The sequence below is a fragment of the Sander lucioperca genome, chromosome 4 (genome assembly GCF_008315115.2).
Source record: "Sander lucioperca isolate FBNREF2018 chromosome 4, SLUC_FBN_1.2, whole genome shotgun sequence".
Lineage (NCBI taxonomy): Eukaryota > Metazoa > Chordata > Actinopteri > Perciformes > Percidae > Sander > Sander lucioperca.
Genome location: NC_050176.1, coordinates 12,375,628 through 12,398,643, shown reverse-complemented (window position 1 = coordinate 12,398,643; position 23,016 = coordinate 12,375,628). Strand labels below are relative to the sequence as shown.

Sequence of the window (23,016 nt, the reverse complement as noted above, 5' to 3'; positions counted from 1 at the left end):
CACATTATAAATCCAAATTCTTTCAAGTTTGTTTTAATATATGTAGGGATTTGGATGTACCCCACAGGGAGAGAGAGTCAAAACTGAGTTTCTCCACTGACCTGGTAGCCATGACACTAAGCTGCAGACAGGCGGCCTTCCTTAGCGGCACACCTTCATAGGACATAGAAAACACCAAGGTATAGTTCCCTGCTGCCAGAGCCATCTTTGGCAACGACAGCTGCAGCCGCCGCACATCCACCTCCATCGGCAGCCGAATTACCGGGACAAGCAAAGACTGCGAGGGCTGAGTCACCACCCCAGAGGGAATACTGTGGTCTTTGTCGTTATCACAGGAGGGTGTTGAGAGTATCTGCCAGAGGTACTGAGCTCCGTAGCGTAGGCAGCCTTTCAGGTCCACACTGGCCTCCACCAAAGTGGGCTGGTAGCGCCAGATGGCCAGACGGGGGGCTTGAACCACCTGTACTTCTGGCTCCTCACACTCTAATACACTGATGTTTACCTCCACCTGGGCCAACACCCAGCTCACCAAGTTACTGCAGTTCACCTGGCAGGGAGAAAAACATGGTGAAAAGATGTCAAGCTTTCACATACAGCATCATATTTACAGATCAACAAATAAATAATGGATCGATAAGAGTACATAGAGTACATGGAATAATGTAGTTCTAAGAAACATACTTGGACCAGGTAGTGTCCCGGGTGTCTGTACTCATAACCCACAGTTGTGGTGTTTGTGTGAACTGAAGTAGAGCCGTCGCCAAAGTCCCACAAGCACTCCACAGGATTAGATCTGGGTATGACATTGGCCATCAGGGTCACCGTCTTATTGATGAAAGTGTCCAGAGGCGATGCATACAGGACAGCCGCTGTCAGCAGGTTCTGCACCAGGATGTGCTTCGTGACGTTCTGAGCATGCAGGGCGTTGATGGCCTTCAGGTAGATGGTCAATAAACCTGGTTCTTCTGGCGTGTAAAACACCTGGGGTTGTGCGATTCATTGAGACACATCACTATTTAACATCTGTTTGCTATATTGATATATTGTGATATTTATTTATTATTATTATTATTATTCATAGTTAAGTGATCTGACCTCTTTGCCCAAATGCGACGTCTTATGGAGGTGGTGCAGATCAAAAGTCCACAGGAAATGAACAGGTTTGCCGGTCAGGATGTTGGCCACAAACAATCTCTTTACACCTACAGGGATTGCTGCACAGCTTCCCAGGATGGAAAGTCCACGTACGGGCTCCATCACCTCCACCTGGAGGTGCCGCCTCTTGGAACTCACCTGGATTGTCATATTGCAACAAAATGTGTGCACCGCATTAGTTCGATTAAATCATGCTGGCTTTGACATCAGAGTTAATGCCCAAAAGAGAAATGAGAATTAAATTCAAAATGTCGAATTATTTCCTAATTTCTACTTAAAACACTCTACATACCGACTTTAAGTGACAAATTGCTTAAAGGAAGCAGTGAGGTCAAGCATTTGACAGATGACTTGGATGACTAAAGGACGACAACAAACATATCAACAAGCTGCTCAATTAGATGCTTCTTCAACACGCATGTTTACACATGCTTTACTCGTGTCAAGGTCTCTATGAAAAAGAGCAGCATGCAGAGAATTTAGGACACTTACAATGATGCCATAGGGTTAAGAATAATGTCATTGGATTGTCATGTGTAAATGCACCCATATGTCAAGCAGTGATAACAAACTGTATGTGTCAACTTATGTGCAGACTGGCAAAGTAGAACATATAGATATACATAGAAAGTATTATTTATAAAATCAAGCTGTCCGTGTTATACATCTGAGATGTGACAACACTATTTGTACATTTTGAGAAAATGAATGATGCAAAGGAATGATTTCATTTTATGTGATAGTACTGTTTGTGATGGCTGTTTATTTACCATGATCTTATATCTCTTATATATTATCTTAATGTATGCCTTCCATCTCTTTTGACTTTACCTGGTTGTGAGCAGTGAGGTTCACCATGTACGTATCCACCCTGCTGAACGTGTGGACGTAGGTTTGGTCGGGTTGAGGGAAAACAGTGGCATCTCCGCTGATGCTGAGGATGAGGCGAACGTCCGAGCCCGCTGCCATAGATATGGTGAACTCCACCTTCTCACCGACTGCTACAATGTTTTTACTTGCCCTCAGCTCCAATCCCTGAATCTTGTCCTGAACAAAGAACTGTCTAGAAACCACTTGCCCGCTGACGTCATTGGTCGCATTCAGAGTAACGATGGCTGTTTTTGCCTCCGGGAAAATCACAGACGTTTTCCTTCCCGTTTCTGTTCTTCCATTAAACAGCCATGTCCACGTCACATTGGTTCCTGTCAGTGTTTTCCCCTCGAGCGAGACGGTGACACCTGTTGCTACGTAACTCTGCGTACTCTGCTCTGTCACATTGGTAGCATTGAATGTTAGCCCAGAAATGACTTCCTGGACACTGACAATCTTTGATTCAACCTCTGAGCTAACCTCATTGAATACCTCCACAGTAACTAGCTTTTGGCCAGGGGTGATGAAGGTGTGGGTCTTCCAGTGCTTGTTCCACTGCAAAGGGTCCCCATTCACAGACCAGCGGTACTGCAGGTCCGAGCCTTCAACACTCAGTACCGTCAGGTTAGTTGGAGCATTGACTGCAACTGGGTTGTCGCTGATCTGCAGGTGCACCCCTCCGGCTGGTTCCAGGAAGTGTATGGTTCTGTTGACGGACAGCTGGCCCAGGAGGTTGGCTGCCCGGAGAAAGATGTCACAAGGGCCTGGTGTGGAGAAATTCACCTCCACTGTTTTCCCGCTTATGTTGAAGCTTGAGCTGAGGGGGTCTAGCTCTCTGATAAGGTTCCAAGTGAACGTCATGTTGGTTCCTTCCTTTAAACCTGCTTGAAGGTGGAGAACACGGTTTGTAGCAAAGCAGCAACTGTCCAATCCTGTGCCTCCACCTCCTCCGATCTCCTCCTCTGCTAAAATCTGCAGCCCCTCCAGCTCACGTTGGACATACAGGAAGATACTGGCTTGTGCTGTTCCTACGTTGCTCTCCGCTGTCACAATGATGTTAAAAGTGCCAACGGAGCGGAAGGTGTAGAACATGGTCTGGGTCCCTGGAATTGGGGTGCAGCGGTCACACAAGATCCAAGAGAAGCGCACGCCATCTCCCTCCTCCATTTGGGCCTCAAAGTGGACTGAGGCATTAAGAGGGACATTTACCAAACTGGCATTGACGGTCAATCCGCGGACTGGTGCAAGCACAGCAACAGGTAAAGTAGTGTGATTCCTGCTAACTGTGTTGGCTGCTGTCAGCGTAATATTGTAGTTCCCAGAGGTGTTGTAGGTGTGGCGGATAGTCTGGCCTGTAAGCACATATCCATCTCCAAAGTTCCAGACGTAAGTGACATTGGAAGCCATGGAAGACGTTGTGAAAGTGTATGGTGCTCTAAGGGTCAGGTTATTGTACTTAGTGCCATTATGTTGAATAACAATTGGACCTACGGGCATCAAAACCTCAATCACAACACTGCAGTTACTGGTGGAGATGTTATTGAAGACAATGACTGTCACATTGTAATGACCTGGGTTTTTATATGTTGTCACAACATTCTTATTATTACTGATGAGCACAAGGTATTCCTCTCTACCAAAGTCCCACTGATAGCTGTAGTTAAATTCTGGCTCCGCTCTGGCCTGGAAACTGATCTCTTCCCCAGCGGCGTAGTGGTATTTCTCAAGGGTGAGGCTGATGTTGGTTAATGCTGGCTGCACACACACACAGTTGAAGAAGTTGGCCTTGTTAACCCCACTGGAGAGAAACAGAGAGAGGTGGTAGTTCCCACTTGTCAAGTAGGTGTGCGAGACTCTGGGGTTGCCGTGGTGTGTCTCGTTTGGGCTTCCGTCCCCAAAGCTCCATTTATAAATATGAGCCGACGCGTTACCGGACACCCCAGCCTGAAAGTTGATGGGGGTCCGCTCTTGGACACACCCGGACGGCTCCATCTTCACAACTTGGAAGACAAACACCTGCACTGGGAGGATTGTCCAGCCAGAGCTCACAGCGTTCGTGGCTGTCACATTCACTGTGTAGTTGCCATCTTTGATATACCTGTGTGACACGTGAGGTTCAGATGCTGGGTAGATGGTCCCATCTCCCATGGAGAATGTCCATGTGATGTTATTACCTGATGCAAGCCGTGCCCATACTGTAGTAGGACTGTGAAGCTCTGTAGGTGAGGAGCTTTCAGCTGTTAAATTTTCAATCTCCTCATATACAAACATCTCGGAACAAGCCTTCATAGAACTGATGGTGTTGTTTACCGATACACAGGCATTAAAGACGCCACTCTGTGCATAGGTGTGTGCCACGCGGCGACCTTGCAGCGGGGTAGAACTATCTCCAAAGTGCCAGTCATAGTGAATGCCATAGGGTGAGGGCAAAGGGTGAGCCTCAAAATCGGCTGATTTGCCAGTGAGGAGAAGTTGCGGCTCTGTTTGTATATCGACACGAGTGAGGATGCTGTAGACGCTCATGTTGATGCTCTGACTGATGTTCTCATAACGATTGGACACTGACACCAGTGCTGTGTATATTCCTGTACAGAAGAAGAAGAAAAAGAAGACAGGGTGAGAAAGGAAAATGAGGTGAAAATAGATTTATATCATTATCTACCAGCTTAGGACATTTTAATCTTCAAAAATTGAAACAAAGTCAAACTTCATTGGCTGCTGCTCCATTAGTCATGCTGCTGATAAGGAGATGGGCGAGAGCATACCTGGCTGAGAGTAAATATAGGTGACGTTGTTGCTTAGAAGGACCTGATTGGGGGAGTCTGGGCAGAGGAGGGAGGGGGCGTAAGGAGGCTTGTATTCAAATTCCTTATATCCGCCGTCACCAAAAGACCATCTGCAGCATAACAGGAAAATGAAAAACCATTAAATGAAGACCTGAAGAGAAATACATGAAACTTAAATGAATAAATGCACTGATAATCATTTCCATCCACACACACAAACACACACACACACACACACACACACACACACAAAAGCTGGAAAGTGGGAATCTTCTCTGACGAGGCAATAGAGGATTTTTGGACGAGGAGAAGTGGAAACTCAAAACTCAGGAAGCCTCTGTGGACCACAAATGGTGAGAGTGGAAAGAAACTAAGTGAAAGAGTGCACCATAGTTGTGAGGGTGGGAATGTGAAAGAGGGAGGGAGAGAAAAGAGTGAAAGAGAAAGAGTGGAAGAAAAAGGGGAACAGGGGAAACAGCCGAGCACAAGGGAAAATTCTTGTCAGCGATCTGCTCTAACCACACAGTTGTAAATCCAAGGCTCTGCAGGGTATGACTGCTGCAGTGCTATTATGGCGCAGAGAAAGGAGCAAAGAGAAAGACAGAGAGGAAGATAGAGGAGAAGAAAGGAGCAGACAAACACAAACAGACACTGTGTTTTCACTCAGCTGTAAAAATAAAGAGAATTTTTGTTTTAAAGTGCCCATATTATGCTCATTTTCAGGTTCATAATTGTATTTCGAGGTTGTACCAGAATAGGTTTATGTGGTTTAATTTCCAAAAAACACCATATTTTTGTTGTACTGCACATTGCTGCAGCTCTTCTTTTCACCCTGTGTGTTGAGCTCTCTGTTTTAGCTACAGAGTGAGGCATCTCACTTCTGTTCCATCTTTGTTGGTAGTGGCACATGCGCAGTAGTTAGGTAAGGACTACTAGCCAGTCAGAAGCAGAGTATGAGGGTGTGCCATGCTAGCAGCTAGGCGAGCATTATAACGTGTGTTACAAAGTGACGCACGTTCGTCATGGAAGTAAAGGCTGGACTACATTAGAGCTGTTAGGAGCAGTTTGTGAACAGTGTTTTCTCTGGAAGATGGTAAGTCACTTTGGGGTGGACTTTGGGCTTTTTCACTTTGTAAACCTATAACGTGCACAAAAAAATATATAACACAATAAAGGAAAGGGAAAAGGCAAAAAGCATAATATGGGCACTTTAAAACACACCACAGAAGATGTCTATCTATGTATCTGTCTATCAGTCTATGATTCTGTCCATCTGTTCATACCGGAAGGTGGCAGCCACAGATAAGTCAAGGAGCACAGAGGTGGTGAGAGTCTGAGTGGAGCCCTGAGGGACCACATCTGGCACACCCTTTACTGTGAGGTTGGCCATGGGCTGCAGCCGGTCCACGGTCACATTGAAATGCTTTGTGAGGGTGTTGACATGGTTCATGGCTGTCACCTGGAAGAAATGCCACATGACCCAGTTAGACAGCCGGCAGTCTCGCTTTGCCAGACCTTCCTCCACAGCGCTGCGGAGGAGGGTCTGGCTAGTCCACATAGCATTCCGGGATGGGAGAAAAACGTGCTCTGGTTTATTGGCATTTCTTTAAACCAATCACAATCGTCTTGGATCTAGCTTAGCGCCGGACGGAGCCCCGGTACTGCTGCAAAATAGCCTCGGGGAGGAACTTGTCTTGGTGGAACATGTGTATGTTCAAAGGTTGTCTTAGTCGTGCAACAGAAATCTCAGATTGGACAGATAGTCTAGCTAGATGTCTGGATTTACCCTGCAGAGATCTGAGGAGCAGTTAACCATAGTCCTCAGAAATCGACCGGGGTTTAAAATTCCAACACAAAGAAAGCGGAAGGTAACGGACATCCAGCCGGCGGCAACGGACCAATCCCGGAAGTGGAACATCGTGGATATAGACTAGACAGCCGGAAAGAAGTTGATGTATTGTGTCACATTTACAGGATGTTAGCTTTAATTGTGAAACAACACTAAGAGGTGCAAACACATGATGTGACCTATCTAATAGAGCTAAAACTATTAGTCTATTAATCGATACGTCTATCAACAGAAAATGTCTCTGCAACTACTTTGATATTCAGTTAATCCTTTCAGTCATTTTTTTTCATAAATATCAATATATGCTAGTTGTGTCTCTATGAAAATAAGTTAAATCTCTTTGGCGTATTGGACTTCAGACAGAATAAGCTGTTTTAAGACGTTACCTTGGGCTTTGGGAAATAGTAAAAGGGCATTTTTAAAGACCAACAATTATTCAAGGAAATAGTCAGCAGATTACACAATCGATAGTGGAAATAACTGTTAGTTGCAGACAGTCTCTAGGAACAAAAAAATCAAGTTCTATTTAAGTTCACATAATGTAATGTGAACAGAAACTCACTGTGAGCTTGTAGATGGCAGCGTGCTGGTAAATGACATTGAGGACAGTGTTGTAATAAGTGAAGTACGGCTTGTCATCCACTGTCCATTTAAATGTGGGATTGGAGCCTTCAAGCACTGATGCTGTGTAGCTCTGAAACACATACAAACATATATGCATAAATATGAATGTATGTCATAAACTTATTTTTGACATGATAAAAAGACATTGCAGTGTGCATACAGCAATATCAATATCAAATATGAAGTTAATACAACGGACAGTGATGTAAAAACATAAGCACAAACACACACTGACCACGACTGACTCCATCAGCACCCTGTGTGCAGGGTGTGGCTGCACCATCAGTTCTCTAAGTGGCTCTTCCAGGTGGACGACCACAGACAGGCTGGCCTCCGTCACATTATTATGGGCCTCCAGCTCCACTTGCACTGGACTCCTCTGCTCCTCCGTCCCCAGGCTCAGATCCAGCACTGCATACAGGTTGGGCTCTGCGGCCTCGACCCCTGAGCTCGGCCCGGGCTGACAGAGCGCTGGGCTGGAAGAAAACTCCTTGGGACAGTCGGACTGGAAGGTCACGCTGCGATTACTGCCACGCCGAGAGGCCTTTGTCAGGTATCGAGACTGGACGCGGAGCAGCATCTGGGTGTCGTTGGGCTTCAGGTAGAGGGTGCCATTCTGGGGAGTGGGGTGGAGGATTGTCAAGCCCAGAGGAGGCACCACACGCAAGTCGCATGATGCAGAGGCTGGGTATGATGGCTCAGCTGAAGTCACCTGGAATTTATCAAATTAAATTGTGTCCCAATTATTTTGTTAATACAACCAATATGGGGCAAAAATGGGGTACAGACAACAAAATAATTAAACAGCAAACACTTAATGGATATTGATTTATTAGCCTGTGTTAACATTGAAATTATAAGTACATTTTTAAAGAAAAAAAAAGAGACATTAAATAAATAAATATAAATATGTCAGATGCATGCTGGAATTTGACATACAGCTTTGATGTCTTACCAGCAGGCTGTAGAGTCCGGGCTGGGGTAGACCAGCAGACAGCTGTGGTCCCTGCAGCTGAGTCTCACTGTGTCCCACATACAGCACCCTGACGGGGCAAACTACTTCATCCAGCCAGCCCCCCTCACCATCCTCCACTAGCGCCTTCACGTCAAGCTCCGGGTCAGGCAGAGGGTCAGCGTCGAGGTCAGCCGAGGTGTCTGTTGACTGTCCGGTGTTGTTGATCCAGAACCACTCTGATTGGTTGAGGGCTAAGACAGGTTGTCGCCACAGTGAATGTGGGGAAGATTGGCAGCGAAGAAGTGAGGCGGGGCCAGCGTCGTGCTGCAGGGCGATGACATCACCACGGGAAACCAGGAGGTCCTCCAATTGATCTTTCACCTGGGAGAAACAGGGATCAGGAGGGTGAAAGTTATGCCTTGTACAGTACAACAGTTGCAATGCCGTAACTGCTTAACCAATCTGGCTCACATAAACACACTCACATTAAAGCTGGCAGTCATCAAATATTTGTTCTGACATTACTGCATTTCAAAAGCAAAAACACTAAATACTCCACTTAGAGGCAAAAAGGCTGTGAATTTCCCCATTGTGTGTTTTAAAAAAAAAAAGTAAATCCTCTCACCAATATGTGTGCAGCTGGTCCTGACGGTAGCGTGAAGACCACCTCATTCTGTAGGGTGTATCTGGGCCTCAGTGCCCCAGGGGGTAGGTGGTGAGCCTGGGTGCAGTTAGGACAGGAAGATGGCTGGCAGGGACTGGAGAGAGGCAGGCACCGGCGCTGGAAGGGACACCACTGCTCTAGTCGGGGGCAAGAGGGTGGATCACCGCTCCTGGTGTCATTGGGGACACAAACAGCCACTGGGGCACACGCAGGACCTCCACAACCTGAGACACAAGATGTATCTTTATGATGAAGTTGAGACATAAAAAAAATGATCTCTTTCTTACTCTTTTTAACTGCATTATATCATATAAGCTGATCATATGTTTTTTTGGGTACATAATTAGTGTGCTTGGCCGATATCCATCTCCATGTAGGGTAAAACTTGCTTTCGGTGTTATTAATAATCCAGTTGTATTATCTCATTATCTTCGCTGTCTCCTCCTCTGTGGCTGTATTCACAAATTCCAAATGAAAGTTTCACAGAAAACGTTCTGTCATGTCATGAACAAGCTGCTCGCCTCTCTGCGGACTTCTGTTTCTTCCATTTTTTATGTGCATTCGCTCACTGCTCCTCTGTCTATTGCACGTCGCTACTGCTTTGTCTCGGTGGAGAAGTCCAAAAAAAACAAACACAGAAAGCATCTCAATGTTTTGTGCCTTGTGCCACACAGTGTTGCAGTTACGTGTCATGTGTCTGGACGAGGACAGGAAGCGTTCAGGAGGGAGGTGACCTTGATTGGTCTGTTTCCTTCCTATCCTGTTTTGCAATACTTCTGTCTCCATTCAAACTTTACTTTCATGTTGACCTACCTAACAACTTCAGACAAGACTTGTCAGTGTGTGTTTGTGTGTGTGTGTGTGTGTGTGTGTGTGTGTGTGTGTGTGTGTGTGCGCACGTGGATGTGTTTGTGTAACTGAAGAGGGGTGGGCTCAGGTGGCTTATGTTGATATTCAACAGCAATGTGCGGATGGTTTTACATGCCAAGTCTGTGCACATGAGTGTGTTTCTGTGTTTGACTCACTGGGTAGCAGCAGGTGCAGGCCGGGATAATGACAGTGAGGTCTGTAGGTCTGGAATCGGACGTGGATTTGTAAAATGAGCTCCTGAGTGACAAACTCTAGGGAGGACAGACGACCTGCCTGAACAAAGCTCAGAGCTGGGAACAACAGCACCTGAGTGAAACAAACGTGAAGAAATGAGAAAAACAGACAGAACGTTTGATGAAAAGAAAGTTTGAGGACAACAGTACGATGATTGAATAAACAAGCTGAGATTCCTCCTCACCTCTATGCCACTGCTGGGAGGCTGTGGAGTAGAGAGCGGAGCAGGAGGGGCGAGGTGCAAAGTATTATGGGAGGGAAACACAGCCAGGCCTACTGTGTAAATCCCTGCATCTGGAACATGAACTGTGGAGGCAAAAAAAAGAATGAAGCCAAGGTGACAAAAGAGGATGGAGGATTGAGAGGTTTAGAAAGAGTAGAAAGGAAGTTGAGGCAATTTATAAGAACTGATGGATCCACACTGTAACACACTGCTTTGAGAGAGAGAGAGAAAGAGAGAGAGAGAGAAAACAAACCTTTAAAGGCACAGACCACACAAAACTACAGTTAAAGATTTTAAAGGGAACACAATGTATCTGCTCACACAAACATTATACACACAACAACAATATCAAAGACTGGACCAAAGAAACACACACACACACACACACACACACACACACACACACACACACACACACACACACACACACACACACACACACACACACACACACACACAACAACTAGAGATGGCCCGATACCATTTTTTGCTTCGCGATACCTGAACTTGCGTATCGGCCGATACCGAGTACCGATCCGATACCAGTGTGTCATATATTTTATTATGTTTTAATAACTGTATACTACTATCCCTGTATGGATGTGATATGATTTCTATAACTTTGTTGTCAGTCTGGCTCAGGTTAAACTCTTTATGAAACATGAACAAACACAAACAATGAACGCCACAGAACTTTCTGTTATTATCCAGTTTGACAATCCGTTATAACGGAAAAAGAACATAAATAAACTACTTTAATGTAGATTTTCTTTAGGGCTTTCTTACGTGGTATCGGATCGGTGCATAAACTCCAGTACTTCCCGATAACGATACCAGCGTTTTAGGCAGTATCGGAGCCGGTATCGGAACATCTCTAACTACAACCTCACATACACTTAATTTCCCACCGTGACACATTGTTTAGAAGGCAGGTTTACACAATCCAGTTTAACTTCTACTCAAGCCACGTCTGCATTAAGCGACATGTTACATTAAGAGACTGACACATACTGTACCCCTTGAAAAATAACTAATTAATAACTATCTATTCACTGGCAATGCAATGGGTGCAATATAAATGTAACACTGCTGGTTTTCATTTCCTGCTTGTGTATGTGTTCACATTATGTTAAATGTCATGTTATTTTATCTATATTGAGCAACACTTATTTGGAGGCAACAACGACTCACCCACTCTTAACATTTGGTTGTAGTAAACACTTCAAAATGGCAGCAATTTGGCTTCAGCAATCAGATGTTCCATTTTTAGTCCACAACAAATATAGATATCCAGCTGCCACATACAGAAGACTATATGAAGCCTGTATATTTTCTACAGCTTTCAGGGTTTTAAGGCCTGTGGACATTTTAATCGATATAATGTTTTATTCTTTTACAAATGCCGTATATATACAGATAGAAATTATGACAAATGGGAATACTTACATTACAAATATGTATGTCGGTAACAAAACGATTACATTTATCATGTAGAATTGTTTCCATTCATCCCAGTCCACCTAGTCTGAAAACACTATTCCTTAGCAGAAACAAATACTTAACAGCAATACTGTATAAAGTATGGAGGTGCTTTTCTGTAATATTCAGATGTAACCATACTGCTTAAATTGATGAAATGCTTATTACACAAGGAGCAATTTGTATCAATGCCAAGTGTCCTCCAATTATAAATGGTGCTTCAGGGAGCTAATCTTGTGCTTGTGTGAAGGAGGCTGTTTGCCTTTTCTTTTTCTACGCTTCTTTGTGCCAACAAACTTAATTTACATAAAATTGGTAGTGTAGAAGGTTGAAATTCCTTCCTCTTCGCCGAAACCACTAAGATGCAGAGGGATTTGGGGAAATTGTATTTGCATTGAAATTTGAGCCTCAGTTTTCATTTCCGTCCTCTGATTACAGGTTTCTAGGCATTTGAATCCCCTATATTGCTGTGTGTCAGTGTGTCTGTGTGAACGTATGGAGCCTACCTTGGGGGCTGTACTGGCAGACATAGGCCCGCTTGGCGTTGCACGAGTGTGGTGAACTGGTCTGAGCGCCCTGATCGAGGGACACACACACGTTTCCGCGGGAGATCGGGGAACGAGGTGGCAGGCCCTCCTCTCCCTCCTGTGCCTCTGAGCCGTTCACCCAGCGCAGCTTGCCTGGAAGGTCGACATCACTCAAGCCCAGCCACACACCTCGCTCCCTGGGACAGGAACAGACAGGTAACACACAGATTACCACAGCACCTGCTTGACATCTAGCTACGAGGCTGTTAACAGATGGATAATTGGCTCCATCGCTTGAACGGTACACAGAAAGAAACAAATACAAACATTACCAAATCTTAGAAAAGAAAAAATCCACATAAAAAAGGAATTAAAAGGTGCAGTTCCAAGACTGAATGATAAAAAATACACACAACACAAACCTCCATACAAAACATCCACACTTGAATTGATGTGGATCTCAACAGGTGACATTGAAGTCTGTGAATTATGTATTAACTTGTCTGCAATGATTGCAGGGCAGAGAAAGCATGAAAATGGGCTCTGATTGAACTCCACTGGGATGTCAGAGACAGAATGTCAGATATTTTGTACATCCCTGGGATTACAACAGATAAATAGGCCCGAAAAAGCAATTTTCTTCCCTGTCTTGTTTACTTTCTTTCTTTCTTTCTTTTTCGGTCAGACTTTTCTGTACTGGCTGACTACTCACATCTGTAAAAACGACATCTGAAGGAGTGGACAGGGGTTACAAAATACAAGCAAAGAAAGAGAACAGGAAAAAAGGGTCTTTGTGGTAAAAACAAGACCTTAGAAAAAAAAAGGGGGGGGGGGGGGGGGCTTCTTATATAAGCGAGGGGGTGAAAAGATGGGATAAGCTTCATCTGCAGCTGTTTTTTTCATCGCTCATCCACTTTGGTCTTCGAGGGAAGGGCTTCCACCTTCACATTAACACACACACCACACACACACACACACACACACACACACACACACACACACACACACGACATGAACTGTGGACTTCTCGTCCCAGGGTGTTAAAGTTACAATGCAGCTGTGCTTTTACAGATGTGTTTTTTGCGACCCTCTCCGACCTAAACACCACAACAAACCCAAAAACTTTTCAACGAAGCCAAGCCAAATCCAGAGCAGTAAAGAAGCATTACTACAGTGTTTTTTGTGTAAAGAGACTCTAACCATGACTAAGCGTGAGGTCACAATCTATTCACATCTGAATACATGCTATACTATGTGGGGAAAAAAGAGCAATGTCAGTATTTTACACAGCCAGAGAACAATACAAATGAATGAATAGATGTCAAAAAAACGACAAAAGGACAAAAAAACTGAGAAATTAATCAAAGCAGTAAGCTTCAAGGTATGAAGTTCATAAACAGTGAATGATAAAAAAATGAAAAGTACTACCTTGAAAACAGCCTCGAGTCGAAACAACAGGTGCACACACATAAAAAGTGTCACATTCAACCAAGAAAGCCTTCGCACAGACAGGAGGGGAAGAGCAGGAAAAACACACTTTTCATACCCCCATCCAAACCATGTACTTTGTGATTGTCAGTTCAACATCTGTTTTGAGTATTTGATGTCTGTCACAATGTTTATTTGGCTGTTGTGGCTGCAAACAGCAACATGGTGAGAACTCAGCCAAACAGGGATGACACACTGTGTTGCAGAGCTGACAGGTTATCTGTTCAGTACCTGACAACATGCAGTACTATTGCAACCAAAAAAAACATACAGAGAAAAACGTAGAGTCCCCATTTCTGCAGCCCATACAGATAGAAACACTCACTGTGTGACTTTGGGTGCCAGCAGGTTACGCAGCGCATCACTCCTGACTATTGCCAGATCCCCACCGCGGTCTATACACTGCTGTCGAGCATCTGTCCAGCTCATCTCCCCTGGAACGATCTGGAAACAGTGTGAGGACTCGGCGTGGTACACCCCGTCCTTTGGGCAGTAAGGGGAGGCTGGCAGAGGACAGAAACATTCACATGATTTCTCAGATCTTTTGAAGTCACACTTGCAACATCATGGAAAGAACAATTATGTTATTACTAGAAAAGCAAACTTCAAAAAGACTTTACTTCTAGATGAAAAAAAAATTGTTTTGAAAAGTCATGATAGGCGGCAAAACTGCTTTGTGCTGGCCGTTCTGTAAAAAATGAAAGAAAAATACTGGAAGGAGACTTAAAGAAGGAATCAAAATACTGCATCCACATAAAGGATACATTAAGTTATTCATGTTTTATGAGTACTGAATATTTATGTGACCTTTTCCTCTAGTGTGTCGGCACCTCCATTTCCATGAAACTATTAAAATGCATAATATTGATATGGGTGGTAGAAAACACTGGCTGCTAGTGTAAGCAACAAAATGTGTATTGTAGGTGTCTACTTTTATTGTTTGTAGTTGTTCTGACAAATAAATGTTATTTTATTGTATTAATGGATTATGGTAGCCTGACAAGCCAGACCCACATCAAGATGTTGGGTCTGGGAACACACCATTGGCAGGGCTCAATCCAAGGGGCGGGATAAACGGTTGTCTTTCAAATTCCCTCTGCACGCAATAGGATAGCGCTACAACCAACCAGAGCAACGAAGAAGGTAGCCAAGCTAGTTGATAGATTAAACTTTTGCCGTATCCGGTCTGCAAAACTCCGAGCACATCTTCCTTTTTTAAGAATGACTTCAGTGCCGTTCTTTGTTCTTTTCTCAAAGAAAAGCTTAACTCCAAGTCTTCCAGAGTCGCGGCCAAAGCCGATTCGAAAGACCGCTTTTCGCCAACAGCAGCAGCCATAAGCCCGCCCACCGAATCTATACATGATGTGATAGGCCCGGCTAGAGTTTGTTTTTTCCAGCTCGCAAGCCAACGGAGAGTTGCTAGATGACCCTGGCTGCAAATTACATTTGCTGCCGCTAGATTTCTAGGCTAGGATTAACTAGGAGGACTAACTTTGGTTTGTCTCCAGGAGGAGCTTCCTGTTTTAAAAGCAACAGGTAGAAGCTCTTCTAGGACAGTTCATTGTTTGAGTTAAAGTTGGTTTGGTACAGCTGCAGGAGGCCAGCTGGAAGAAAACACAACACCAAATGAATGCTAATGCTATGCTAATTGCTAGTGTAAATATTCCTATAATGTTGTGTTCACAACTTACTTCCGTTGCCCCCAAGTGGCCAAACAAATCATTTATTACAGGTTTATAAAAAGCCAAATCCTGTATTTCTCTCTTCTTTTTGGAACATAATTTCATAATGGAATGTTGATTCATCACTGCCAACCAAGTGATAATTAGAAAGCAATTATTTGAGAAATCTCAAAGAAAAAAAAATTTACTCACAATTTACCACCATCCCCAATGATGGATGTGACTGAGCGTTGTTAATAAGACATTTATCCTGTTAGTTTTCCAGATAAAACCCATGGAGAGCCATAGAGCTAGTGTTAAGATTTACAGTAGTAGAGAGCCTGTACTAATTGACTGTTGATTACTATGAGGAGTTTAGAGTCACACATCATTTCTGTGCTGAAAGGTTTATTGACTGTCGATCAGTGTCATTAGCTGCTTCGAGCTTGGGGGTTGGTGAATTTTACCTTTGGCAACTTGGACCCCATCCTTTGAAATCTTCCAGTCTACATCCACGCCAACAGCACCCCAGCTAACAAGCGTGAACTCCAGGCTCTTATTGGCCACAGCAAGAGGTGGACAACGCAGCTCCAGCTTGGGAGGAAGTGTCACGGTCACTTTCCCGCGTGTAGAGACCTGAGCACATGCAAACATGAAAAAAAATATTAAAATCACATTTCATTATGTTGAAATAGTGTTTAAAAAAAAGTTGTTCTTTTTCTATATTTTAAAGTATAAAAATTAAACAATTGTTTCCTATTTTTTCTCTCTCACCTCCTTGTGTCCAGCCCAGGCCATCAAACTGACTGCATAATGTCCCGGAAGTCCGTATTTGTGAGTTGCTGTGGTGACCCCTGTTCCTGTAGTGTTGACCCGAGACGAAAGGTCCCCAAAGTCCCAGGACAGTGTCACCGGAGTGACAGAGGACGCGGTGGAGAAATTGATGCGGTCGTGGACACTTTGCAATGGGAGAGGCTTCAGTGAGACCGCAAAGTCCACCGCAAACACGTCATGAGCCAGAGTCCACCCACATTCCTGTGGATAGAGGAAACGTGTTGTGTATATAAAAGTCAAATGAAACTTTCCTGACTGTTAATTGTACAGATGTTTGTGATTTTTCTATTCTTTTTATGGTTCTAGATAAAAACGTGGTATTAATTAACACTTATGAACTGCTCTGATTGAAAAGAGCCACAGAGGGAAGTTGTTGGTAGATTATAGGAAGGTTTAAAGGAAATCCTGAATGTTGTGTTTACAAAAGAAAAAACAAAGCAAGAGGTGGAAGCCACACAAAAGGAGCTCTTTGACATCTGAAGATCTAAAAAGGTGCAATAATTACTCTCTGGATCCCTGTGTGCGGCATACCTTCATAACATGGGGGTTTGTACAGGCAGCAGAACACTGAGATTTGCTGATGGAGTTCGGCTCTGAGTTTGTGCTGCAGAGGCATTCATGCCTCGCCCCCAAGCCACCGTAGCGGTGTGATGCAGCAAAACACACACTGTTACACTGTTCACGTGTGAAGTTCCCGGGCGTGGATGAAGAGAAGATAACAAGCTCGCTCCGTCCCCCTCCTCCACTGCTGCTGTCCTCAAGACAAGCTGCATAGTTCAGGCCTGCAGAAGAAGGAAAGGTTTTCAGTCGACGCAGTGCAAACGTAATTTGTCTCATATCTGATTTATAACTTTAATCAGCATCAGACATTCTCTGTCCAAACCAGCAAAAAAAATCAAAAGAGGTCAACTCATGAGCATTTTATTTCTGTGATGTCTGTATTTGTCACCACAAGGATTGCATAAAACGGTTACATTAATTTTGGCGTGGAGTTTATTTTGGATTTGAGTTTCAAAACCCAAAAGCAACTGATGAAGTAGTTCACATTTGTTACGCATTTTCATGGATTTACTTTGTTTGCTAATCATGTCTTTCTTTCAGGATGTCTTTCTTTCCCCAGAGTTCAGCTTGTTAGAGAGACTTAATTTTAGGTCCAGGCAGTCACTTAACACTTTTTATTATGGTATACATGAATCTGACAAGGCAGGATGGGTCCACTGGCAAACAGGGAAAGAAGATTAATATGTTTTTTATAGTGATTTGTAATTGTAGTGACATGTAAATCTAACATGTCTGAATTAGCATCTATTTGTTTCATACCACAGGTGAGCAGGCTGACGTTGAGCAGGGGTTGGTGGCGCAGCTCAGGAGGATGGTTGCAGAGCATGGCGTCCGGGCGTCGAACTCGCACCCCTCTCTCCTGGAGCCAGCTGACCAGTCGGAACAGCTTACAGTCACAATCAAAGGGATTACTGCTCAGGTCACTGAAGGAGAGCAGGACGGGGAGGAAGTGGATCAGTACTGGTAAAACATGACAACACTCACAGAGATTGGGGGTTCATAAAGCTGTACAGTATGTGCTGATGACACGTGAACCATTGAAGCTGAAATTCATTTCTGTCTGCATCATGTTAGTAAATGGTAGGGCTGGGTGATTAATCCAAGTATATTTTCAATCACGATTTTGGCTCCCAACGGTTATGAAAACAAGATAATCGAGATAAACCGATTATTGTGCTGCATATCGTTTCACAATGATGCTCTGTTTTTGTCTTGTGTTATAAATCCAGCATACCCCCTTTCCTTTACAGTGGTGTGCTTTTGCCCGCTTTCACTGAGTTACTGACTGGAATATGTTGAACATACGTAGTTTACCAAAATATATATTTAGTAGTTTTCAGTAGGATGTGGAAGTGCACGAATGTTATTTTAATGTATTATTTTTATATTATTAATTTTAAGGTGTACATATTCAATATATCATAAATTAACAATTTTATTTATTTATCTCATTTTTTTACAATTATTATAATTTTTTCCAAAGTCAAAGTGTAATAGTGTTGAATACTGTAATCGTGATCTCAATATTGAAGAAAATATGATTTTTGCCATAATCGAGCAGCCCTAGCAAATGGTACTTCAAATGTTTGAACATGCTACAACAAAATGGCAGAACATTGTAAGTCTTCTGTGATTAGCTAATGAACCAAGCAGTTAACATTTTCAATAATTTGCTATTTGATATAACGTGCTGAAATTTCACAAAACAGTATGAGATGATCTCAATTTTGCAATATAAAAATGAACTTCACATGGATTTAGAATTATTTCCCTTTTTGTCAACAAATAATATTAGCTTAGCACAAATGCAGTAAATGAGCTGGTCTTAACGTCAAGACATAACGTAACAACACTCAAAAAACACAAACCAAGTTACACATTTCAGCTTTTGCATTAAAATAAAACTCCAACAGAGCTAGGCTAGCTTTTCCCCCTTGCTTACAGACTTTTTACTTGGCAGATATGTTGGCTTGTCATAGCAGAAATAGCACAGGTGTTACTTATAACACTAATGATATTGATTACTAATGATAATGATTAGGTGCCCAAGCACATTGACATGTGCTTGGGCACCTGTGCTTTTTCTGCTGTGACGTATCAGAGAGTCTGCCATAGCAAAGCTGTGTTCCATAAAATAAACAGCTTTTCTATGGCAGGCAAGAGAAAGAAACTCAATGAAAAGAAATATTGAGAGACAAGGGTAAATATATAAAGCAAAAGATGAAGGGAGGAAAGAAAGGCAGTACAGAAAGAACAAGAAGATTATGTGACATCAATCTATTACTGACTAGTCCGTTTAGCTTCGCTCAATTACACTCTGCACAAGACGAAAACTTGTTTTTTTTCTAAAGATCTGGTAAGGAATAATTAATACACAATACCTCCCACAGTTTAAAATAGAGCTTTATTCATCTTGTTAGGCAAGGCAACTGCTTATTTAAGCATGTGTGATCAGATGTGTGTGTGTGTGTGTGTGTGTGTGTGTGTGTGTGTGTGTGTGTGTGTGTATAAATGTGGTCTAATTACATTTCAATTCTATATTTATTAGTGAGACAAGGAGATACAAACAGAAAAACAATGAACTATGATTACTTACATTTGAGTTAAATTGCAAAGGTTGTCACATGTTCTTTCTTCTATGGTGGTGATTTGATTGTTACTCAAATCGCTAAATGGAAACAGAAGACACAGATCACTGTTGTTAAAAATTAAAACAAGTCTTTAGTCGCTTTTTGGACTGCACCAATGTGTGGCAATTACTATGATACGGTCATTTTGGCAAAATCAATGTGGTGTGGGTTTGTCATAACAAAAAACCTGAAGCCAATAATTGAGTCATTCTTTTACATTATTATCCGTTTGTAAATTGATGCAGTCACGCAAAATGACTAGATTTGTGTTGATCAAAGAAAAGGACATTTTCACATCCTCTTTTACACAAAAACGACTCATGTAACACAACACAAAACTGAGTGATTAAAAAACTAAATCCCAAACAACTGAAGTGCTGAGTAAGAGACACAGTATCATTCAGACTTTTCTTTCCGCTTTGTTTCTATGCTTCTCTTTTTCTTTTTCTTTACTCCTCTTCTCCCTTTTCCTTCTCCACTCATGATCTCCTTCTCCCTCCCTCTCTCCTCTATCCAGTAGGCTACATAATGGGGCCGTTGTGTGGTGGTTTTGGAAGGAACTGATGGAAACCACCAGAGTCCTCTCTCAACAAACACACACACACACACACACACACACACATGCTTAAATGCCCATCCAATGGGTGGAAGAAATAAGGTAATGGATGGAGGAAGGGAGAGATGGAGCAAGGGGTGGAGGGAGGTAGTGAGAGCCTGGAGCAGTAAGCTGTAATTGAACTTAATCGTGCTGTGATTGGTGTGTGTGTGTGTGTGTGTGCGCATGTGTGGATATGTGTGTGAATGCTCTTTGGTCCAACAAGCTTACTCCAGGGATTTCTGCCTACTTAAATCCAGACTAAACCAATCCTTTCTCCATACTGCTTTCTTTTTAATCTTCCTCAATCTCCACTTCTCTCGACCTTGGGTTTGCCAGGTCCTCATCTTCTCTAGACTTTGTACTCACAGGATTGACAGCGGCCCACAGCAGAAGACTACTCTGGGGAGAACATTGATCCTGTTCCCCTGAAGATTCCTTAAAGATAGATACATATGTAGATAAATGCATAGTTAAATAGATCGACAGAGTTGCAGATGGATTGGGTGTAGGTGAAACTATATGAATACACAAACACATAATGCTGTGCATACTCACAGCTCTCTGAGGCCCGTGAGGCGATCTAGCAGGCTGGTATCAAGAGAGGAGATGTGGTTCTTGGAAAGATCTCTGCGGGAACAAACCAACATGTCCACATTTAAAATGCATGACGGGCAAGATGATTGCAGGCACACACACTCACAAAGTATCATCAGACGTTACAAATAATTTACCATATAATGTCGTTGTGTAAGTGCTGGGAAATGAAATGTAATGATAGCAAAGTAGAGAGAAACTGAAACATTTAGCTCATACAAACGAGTGGTGGAGATGAAAAACACACGTAGTACACAAAATGTGCACATTTACACATGTAAATATGACATAGATGTGCTGAAGAACACAATACTAGGGTTGGGCATTGTTTTGATTTCGACAATTCTGATTCCAATCCCGATTTTCCTTTTGATTCCGGTTCTTATCGATTCTCTGGATTCTTCTGGAGTTAAAACGGTTCATATGCTTATTTCACAGATGAGAGGATTTTTAAAATTCTGATTCAATGGTGATTTACAGTTTTACCAAGCTTTTTCAACGTCAAATCAAGCCACACTAGAGCGCCACTTAATGTGTTCCGTTGCTGCAACACAACAAGTGCCTGGAAGTATGGTGGCTGCTAAGGAAACCAAAACTTGAACGTGTAAAATTTGAAACCGATGATCGGATTTGAAACCGAATTTTCCAAACGATTCCAATAAAAAAAACGATTCCATTTTTGAAACGATTCCAAGTTGGAACCGGTTCTCAATGCCCAATCCTACACAATACTACAAACTAGAAGGGCTCTTTGGGAGTGCAGACCTCCGACAAGGCATGCCCTATCTCACAATATTACTGTAGTGGGAATTTTCTGTTGTGAACTCATTTATCCGATTATTTTGACACCTAGTTCTGGTTAATATTTTATTTGCAATGAAAAGTCATAATACAGCTGTTGTCAGTAAATGTCACATAGCATAACTATCAATTTCTTTAGGAATTACAGAAATTGTTGAAGTGCTTATACAGTAATTTCTTTTTTGTATTTAATTTGACAGCTAGTAGAGAGTGACAGAAAGTGCTCCCTGGCCAAATTCAAACTGGGGTCAAATTATTGCATGGTGTGTGTATGTTAGACCCTAAAGCTACCAAGACGCCCCAAGTAAATAATTAAATAATGAAAATCACCAAAATTAAATGGACACTCTTTCATAAAGTTGGGGGACTCACAAGTGACAGTTTTGAAGAAGAATGGTCGAAATTAAATAAGCAGAGGCTGAGGCATGCTGACTTTTTAGTCCCTTGCATGGGTCAAGCTACAAAAACGCAAGATCCCACATTTCCCATAATGCAACCAATACCAATATTTGTTATGACTATCCCTGTCTAATAAATGGCAACTTCTTTCAAACCCCATGTCCCATGTTTGTAACACAGGCTTTAAAGATGTTTTAAGTCTCAAAGCCCAGGCTAATGACATTACTATGACAACATCAGGGTTATTTTCTCGACTCGAACCTCCAGAAGCCTCCAGAATGACAGCATAGTGTTTTCACAAGCTAAGTAGTACTCCCCTAACCTGACCTTTGTGTGTAAAATTAGTGGAATGTTCCTTTAAGTTCAGTAAGCTGTTTGAATGTCACATGTTGAGTCAAGTGTACTGCAACCTTAAATCACAGCTTCAGCCAATAAGGGGTTACCATTATAAAATCATATATAAAATGATGCCATCCAGCTTTAAACCTACAATTATAATGAAGACGTGAGTTGCCTAATAATGTGATTAGTAGTTTAATTTGGCTAATTGGGTTTGTGAGTGAATCATTTACGACAGTAAACAGTAGGCAATAAACCTCTGTTAGTCAGGATGTGACTAAAAGGCGATAGAATATGCTAATGTGGAAACTACTGTAAATGTCACTCGCCCACATTCATATATTCATGTATTGCACTTTAAATCATAGACTTCCTTTTTGAGTCTACTGTGAAACAGCACATGTCAGGTTTTGCCTTTTTTATCCTCTTCAGTTCTGTTCTTACCCACAGTAGGTATAGTTGATTACTTAAACACATTATTCCTCCTTTACTAGTGACAAGAAGAGAGAAGCGGAGGTGAAAGATGAGCAGGACAACAAGAACCAGCAGACAGGGCTCACTTTCACTTTGGCACTTGACATGATTGAAGGAATTACTCAAATTCAGACATTTTTTGTAGTTACTTTCAAATGGCCAAATTTGAGGAATAAAATTAAATTGTAAATTTCAGGACAGTCACACTCTCTTCTACTATGTTAATGGCCTTTGATTTTCTTAGTATCATTTAAAAATATGTTATTATTGGAAAATAATACAAACCTGACCTATACCAGAGTTTTAAGACCAAATACTGATATCAATATTGGACTGTTACACATGGCAATGTTTGTTTTACATAAACAAATATTTTTCACAAGTATCCCTTAAATTATGTG

The 23,016-nt window shown here is 42.5% G+C and overlaps 1 protein-coding gene across 4 annotated transcripts in view; it reads right to left on the bottom strand.

The window, feature by feature from the left end:
- pkd1a (polycystic kidney disease 1a) overlaps positions 1–23,016 on the bottom strand; it is a 61,476-nt gene that overhangs the window by 25,651 nt on the left and 12,809 nt on the right. For all 4 annotated transcript variants that reach the window (XM_031289140.2, XM_031289144.2, XM_031289141.2 and 1 more), the window contains exons 2-22: positions 20,564–20,635; positions 20,375–20,443; positions 19,377–19,448; positions 17,540–17,703; positions 16,751–17,001; positions 16,160–16,420; positions 15,853–16,021; positions 14,050–14,227; positions 12,216–12,433; positions 10,192–10,313; positions 9,929–10,079; positions 8,865–9,127; positions 8,240–8,620; positions 7,520–7,996; positions 7,223–7,354; positions 6,095–6,270; positions 4,791–4,921; positions 1,987–4,610; positions 1,096–1,293; positions 682–981; positions 102–547 (exon numbers count right to left, since the gene is read on the bottom strand). In XM_031289140.2, coding sequence (XP_031145000.1) covers positions 102–547; positions 682–981; positions 1,096–1,293; positions 1,987–4,610; positions 4,791–4,921; positions 6,095–6,270; positions 7,223–7,354; positions 7,520–7,996; positions 8,240–8,620; positions 8,865–9,127; positions 9,929–10,079; positions 10,192–10,313; positions 12,216–12,433; positions 14,050–14,227; positions 15,853–16,021; positions 16,160–16,420; positions 16,751–17,001; positions 17,540–17,703; positions 19,377–19,448; positions 20,375–20,443; positions 20,564–20,635 — 6,855 coding nt within the window. The remainder of the gene's footprint in view (positions 1–101; positions 548–681; positions 982–1,095; positions 1,294–1,986; positions 4,611–4,790; positions 4,922–6,094; positions 6,271–7,222; positions 7,355–7,519; positions 7,997–8,239; positions 8,621–8,864; positions 9,128–9,928; positions 10,080–10,191; positions 10,314–12,215; positions 12,434–14,049; positions 14,228–15,852; positions 16,022–16,159; positions 16,421–16,750; positions 17,002–17,539; positions 17,704–19,376; positions 19,449–20,374; positions 20,444–20,563; positions 20,636–23,016) is intronic.